This window comes from Sodiomyces alkalinus, assembly GCF_003711515.1.
Source record: "Sodiomyces alkalinus F11 unplaced genomic scaffold SODALscaffold_11, whole genome shotgun sequence".
Lineage (NCBI taxonomy): Eukaryota > Fungi > Ascomycota > Sordariomycetes > Glomerellales > Plectosphaerellaceae > Sodiomyces > Sodiomyces alkalinus.
In genome coordinates this window covers 638,613-644,896 of record NW_021167089.1, presented here as the reverse complement: position 1 = coordinate 644,896, position 6,284 = coordinate 638,613, and the positions used below count along the sequence as shown (strand labels likewise).

Genomic DNA, 6,284 nt, shown 5'->3' with positions numbered 1-6,284 from the left:
TTCAAAACAGCAGGCGTATGGGAGGAAAAAGGGTGTCAAGTTGGAATGGGGGGCTTGGGTTTGTGGGTGGTCAACCAAGTCCGCCGGCATGTTCCATAAACGTTCTACGATTGCAACCAAGGATTGTTCTTTACCTTACACTTACAACGTACACTATATTAACCTGCAGGACGGACCACGCGTTGGCGAGGCCGATCATGGAGCCTTTGTACTTTGTTTGTATTGAGCCGGCTCCCCCTTTCCCCGTCGTTTCTTTTCTTCTTTTCTTCCTTTCTTTTTTAAGTGCCGGTTGTTTATTAAGGGCGCACGTGGAAAGCGGACAGCAGACAGCATAATGCGCTATGCACAAGCTTTGTCAAAAACAGTTAGAAAGCCCCGAGGTGACCTCGTGTCGATGCTCAAAGCGAATGCCCTAAGGAAGGAACGGTGCCAGTACTTGTACAAGTACAACGTAATTAGCGCCGCTTTGGTACTTCGGCATGAGAATGATGAGATGAATCCCTCCCTGTTGGCACGTAGGGTCTGGTCCACACCACCCTCATCCCTTTTCCCTGTCCCCTGTCATGATCGACAGATCCCCAACACGTCTTATCCGATTCTGGCAGTTTACCCCGGTGGTCGATCTCTCTAGTGTCATCCAATGAGGACCGGCGGTTAATTTGGATGGGGTGTCGGCCCAGAAAAGACAAAATGTCGCCACGGCTTGTAGGGTAGAGTTCCGGCAGCACTGAGGTACAAAAAGCCGAGGCGTCCATTCTGATTACAACGTACAACGTACCTACAGTTGTCCGTTGTCCGTTGGTGACAGGCACGCCGGAAGAATTAGAGAACTTTGTTAATTACTAACCAAGCGAACAACCTTAAATTACTTGGTAACGGTATGTTTAATAGTCTAAAAAAAAGAAAGGAAGGTCCTGTACCAGAGTGTGTCTCTACTTAAGGCGTGTATACAAATTAGGTGTGGGACTTAGGTAGCTTATCATGCTTGGCAAGACCCACCGTTTTACTAGCAGAATAAGGTAGTCATCTGTACGTGTACTGGCTCCCTACCTTACGTGTGTGTAGTAAGGCCCCTATTACATCGTCAAAGCAGCAACATGTCCTGTGGCGTGGACGGACTCTCTAAATTGTCTCGCCACGCAACGCCAAACGACTAAGAAACGACACCGTTTCAGAGGTCTCACCCCAGGCCATGATCGCCGTTACAACGGAGTAGCGCCAGCAAGATGACGCAAAGAACGTTACTGTCAATCCCGGATCGACGCGACAGAGCCAGTGGGAATGTCTTGGGTGGGGTTTTCGTTGGTCTTCCAGATTGATTTGCGACCGGCACTCAATCGACCGATGCATCACGGGGGATCAAAAATGGACGTCAAAGCTCACAATGTCGGGAGCCGATTACTAAGGGAAGTGACTTGGCTGCGTTGTCCAGCGCCAAGACGTTGCATTGGTCGCGTGAATGATACGCCCCCTGTGTGTACACGTACATAATAATGAGTCGTGTGGTGTTTCCAATAAGACAGCACACACCCCGGAGTTTTGCCCGCGATTTCCAAGTCTTAGTCGCTGAGCCACCGAAGCCACGCTCAAGCCACTAACGATCCGATTCGACCGCCGTCACGAAAGAATCGGCAGAAATAAGTGTGTGGTGGCTTCGAGCGGTCGGCCCCAAAAACGTACGTTTTGATGCCAAGGGTCGCAAACTTGGCACATCGTTGGCGTGCATCGAGTCGAATGATGGCGAGCGTTGGCTGAGAGCCCGAAGGGACTCTAGGCCACCCAAGATGTGGCTGCGAGCCAGCATCTAATTATGCCAAGGGGTTGCCCAGCAGTCCGGTTCTGTGGTCATCAATCAGAACCAAAAGAAAGAATGAAGGGGGTGGGAGTTGGTAACAACACAGACAGTTGGGAGCAACCCAATGCAGCAACCCAAGGTAGTAGCATGCCTGATAAGTGTACGGCGCAATGGCTACATGTAGCGTAGTGCACCTATATCAGATGCTGAGTTAAGGGGCGTAAAAGGTAGGATACAACGTCCAGTAGAAGCGACAGTCCAAGATGCCCCGAAGTACCACCGCGCTCTACTAGTACTTAACCAGGGAACGATACGTCGCTACGGCAAGGCCGATCATTCGCGAGCCGGGTGGACGAAGATAGCGGTTGGGAACTTGTATTTTCTCCATGTCTTCCTCGGGTACATATGTGTCCAAGTTCGTATGCCTTCTCCTTGGCTGTTCCAAATGCGGCAAGCTTTTGCGCAGGAGGACAAGGTAGAGTAGGGATTTTATTACTGTTGAGATGTATGCTGTTTTATCCATCCGCATCCGCACGCAATACTTGCCACGGCTATTTTGGCGAAGGATTCGTTCCTGGGTTATTTGTTGCGTGGTTGCCTGCAGGCACCACCTGTTAACGGGTATGTCTGGCCTCCACAGCTACTCTTTTGGGCTGGGATATTCTTCCTTCTACATATACACACACACGATATATGTGCTTGTCACGCATTATTAACTAAGCACCAGCAAGAACCAAAGCGGCAAGACCAAGGCCTTAAATCCTAACGCCGCCGGTTCAAATCCCGAGACCGCTCTCCACTTCCAAGCACTGAGTGCATACAGGTGGCTTTTTACCTTCAGGCGTTCTGGGACGGTTGAGCAACTTGAGCGACTCTATGTACTGCGTACCGAGATGACCGGGACCGTCTAATGTACAAAATGCTACGTATAAGGTAGCGGGATCCATGGTCAGATTTGTACCTAGCTATCGTCTTTTTCAAGAGCATGAACAGGTAATTACCTTATTATCCTTGGGGCAGAAGAAGCTTAACGCTTAACCGAACAGTCGGATACCTAAGCCTTCCTTCGGACAAACCGACACCGAGACTGTCAGCCACACTGAAGATAATACCGCCATTAAGCCATTAAGCCATTAAGCCATTAAGCCATTAAGCCATTAAGCCATTAAGCCATTAAGCCATTAAACCATTAAGCCACTAAAAGAGTGGATCACCTTTCACCGGTCCGTCTTATCTACCTCCTGTCTACTTCGCTTAAGAACAAGGAACTTTTGATGGTCCCAGATGTTATTCACTCTTATTATGAGACTCAGGCCGAATTTTTAGTTTTACTTCTTAACACCCCAATAATACTTCGTCCGTGACCACATCAGAGAAACGAAACACTTAACAGCATTGACCGCCATAAGATCATCAACTCGTCAACTTTTCGAGACTCAAACTAAAACGTTTGGCTCGGGACTTGCTTCATAGAGACGTGACTGTGACGGAGCATCCCCCCCTCCCCCCCCTGATCTGCCTAAGCGGAGACGACGGAGCCGACACCCTGGCGACGATCTGCCCCGGATCCAGCCAATCCCAGATACTATGAGTCGAGGTGGACGGAAAGATCCGTCGGAATGCCAAGCAGCATGGGGCATTATGACATGGTTGACCCATGATATGATGCCTCGCTTTCTGGTTATTCGTTTCTTGGTCAGCAGCAAAATGGCACGATACGAATCTCCTCAATCTCCCTACAGTTCAAAGCCCTTCCTTTCAGAAATACGGAGCATGTAATTTTACGATGTTCCCATAAAACCTTACCTAGGTAATAAAAGGTAGAAGAAAAAAACCCCTATAGGAATCGTAGAGTTGAATGTGCGGGGATCAAGAGAGATTACGCCACCAACAACAATTCAGCTCTCGTCAAGGACTAAGACAAACATTTAAGCGAGTGTGTTCTGGGCCTGAAACCGGCCCGTGGTTTTCTAGACTTTCTGTCCCGGGATTTGCCCCCTCCCCCATATGTACGTTGCACCCGTCGATCACTTTCCCATGATGTCCTGTCAACTTTTCCCGAAGGCAGGAAAAAAGGCAAGGGTGGTGGTGTCAGGAGGACTTTGCGCACCGACCAGCCCCCCCTTTTTAGCACACGAGCCACAGGGTGGCAAGCGAGCTTCGAGTCGCTGCGCGGTGGGCACGGCAGTTGGTTTGATTGGAGTTTATTGAAGGCCCATTGATTGGGCTGTCGATCGTAAATCGTCAGTCGTTTCCCTCGTGTGAGGAAGTCCTGATTGATCACCGCGCGACCGCCGCACTGCGTCGTGTCATGCCTTTTGCTCAATTCGTTCATGCGAACATGGGAGAGAATCCACCCAAGAAGAGCCGCGTTTCTTATGCATGTACGTTGCATCAAGCGTGCGACTCTTATTGAAAGAGATACCAGGGCTCATGGGATCCGGAACACAGGTTTAAGGTCCGCCCGTTCCTCTTATTCACCGCCAAGGATGAAACCGTTTCGGCAGTCTGTGAGAGTTTCGGAGAAGTGCCGCTGATAATGTGATATAATGTTCCCGAAAAAAAGAAGAAAGAAAAAATCAAGGGGGAAAAAATCAATTCCCGGAACCGAGTCCGGAACATTGATAACACGAGCAGAGATATGGGCCCCAGTGGTGCCGACTGAGGTTACATAGTTTGGGTAGAATGGGCGGCCCTGATGCACCAAATACCGTCCAAGCGGTGATCGTTTAGGTCGCAGCACCACGGCGCCTAAGAAGGCCGAATCAAACATGAGAAATGTCAGAGCCGAGCCCTATAAATGCCGTATTATAGGGTTGGGGTTTCGAACGTACAACGTATGCTGGCGGCGGTGCTACAGCGCAACCTCCATAGCACAACCAATGTGACACAGATACAGATAATATATGTGCATACACATGAGATGATAAGGGACCCAAAAAGCCGGTTGAGCTTTGGTCTACCCCAGGACGAAAGTGTCGTCCGAATAGTTGGGATGATACCCATTGTATCACGACAGCGCTGCCACGGCTACGGATGGATACATTGACTTGCATCTCCCGGCATGAGGACGTCCTGACGCTTCCGGTCGCAGGGCAAGGCTGAACGGGGTTAGAATGAAGCTTGGGGTGTCACTAGTTGTCGACGGTGTCAGCTTCATCTGAGCTTTTTGCTTCATATGCTCATAGTAGGGGATGATATATAGGACGTATGGTGTACCGGCTTTATACGAACCGTTCTCCGTGCAGCCGCCGAATACTTTGCTTCACCATTGCTTCATATTTTTTAACTCTCATTAATCATTCATGTATTCATCATTATTTATTTATATTTATATTATATTTATATTTATATTCATATCCATATAATTCTTTTCATTTAATTCTTTTTTAATATATTTCAAGTGGCAGATGGCACGGATAGAGTGAGGGCAAGGAGTGGGAATAACGGAAGACTAGGGGTAACAGCAGGATAGGAAAAGAAAGGAAAGAAAAGAAAAAAGTTAAAGGGGGGGGGTGAACCCAGGGTTGCGGATGGGGACGAGGTCCTAATCTAGTAACAGTGACCCGAGGGGTTGCTCGTGCATTAGCGGGCGGCTTTAGCTCGATTTAGGGTTAGCTCGTTCCCATCGGCTGCAGCTATGCCTCGTCTCCCATTACTCTGGATGGGCCTTGGGATGGCGGACAGTCGGGAGCCTTGGCCCGTGACAACGGGCGTCATCTGATTTAAAGGGGTCAAGTCAAGATGGATGATGAGATGAGACTACAAACGTGGGTTTTTGGCATAAAACATCCAAGTGAGTCTTTCGATGCATGTCTATTCACGTGTTGTCTTAGACGTCTTATCCCTTGTCTTGTCTTTCCTCTCAAGTCTAGCCTCTTGGGTCTATCCTATATAATTATGAAGACAACACTCATCTTAATTCATCACCAGCTTCAATGGCGCAGTGCCAAGATGAAACACTGTCCCAGCGCCAGCATTCCCAAACTCCGGACATATGGCCGTACTACTCCGTACTCTGCGTATAAGACAATACACAGATCTTCATCATCATCGTCATCATCATCATCACCACCACCACCACCACCACCACCACATACCGCACCCCCTCCCCCTTCCTCTCCAAAACAGCAAGGATAGACAAGGGACGTGCCGTCGGCGTTTGTTGGCACAAGGATGAAGGGGGACAGGAGACATGGGGCAGTGAGCATGGGTCCTAGGGCATGGAGGGGAGGATTGACCGGTTCTCCATTTCTCCATTTCTCCATTCACTATGCTCCAGGCTTGCTCCATGTCATTCATGCTCCCCTTGTTGCTAGTCCCTTGCCCCTTGTTCCACCCATGCTTCTAGTGCGTGGCCATCCGCCCATCCGCCCATCTGCTCAGGTCTGCAACCATGCTCCATTCCTCATGCATATCCCATCCATCATCCATTCTCCCACCCCACCACACATTATCCCATCCTCTTTTCATCCTTTCACCCCCCCCC

General features: G+C 49.4%; 2 protein-coding genes across 2 annotated transcripts; one reads left to right on the top strand and one right to left on the bottom strand.

Moving 5' to 3' along the window:
* Positions 1–2,155: 2,155 nt before the first annotated feature.
* Positions 2,156–2,517, top strand: SODALDRAFT_328746 (hypothetical protein). The gene has a single exon (XM_028610767.1). The coding sequence runs from the start codon at positions 2,201–2,203 to the stop codon at positions 2,411–2,413; it is 213 nt and encodes a 70-aa protein (XP_028463210.1). The 5' UTR covers positions 2,156–2,200; the 3' UTR covers positions 2,414–2,517.
* Positions 2,518–5,690: 3,173 nt separating this feature from the next.
* On the bottom strand, positions 5,691–6,164 carry SODALDRAFT_65332 (hypothetical protein). Its single transcript, XM_028615555.1, has one exon. It carries the CDS (start codon positions 6,061–6,063, stop codon positions 5,731–5,733), a length of 333 nt encoding a protein of 110 aa, XP_028463209.1. The 5' UTR covers positions 6,064–6,164; the 3' UTR covers positions 5,691–5,730.
* Positions 6,165–6,284: the final 120 nt, after the last annotated feature.

Bases quoted from the DNA above. Each gene is read 5' to 3' on its own strand.
- SODALDRAFT_328746 (XM_028610767.1), top strand. From the start codon at position 2,201: ATGTGTCCAAGTTCGTATGCCTTCTCCTTGGCTGTTCCAAATGCGGCA.
- SODALDRAFT_65332 (XM_028615555.1), bottom strand. From the start codon at position 6,063: ATGGAGAAATGGAGAAATGGAGAACCGGTCAATCCTCCCCTCCATGCC.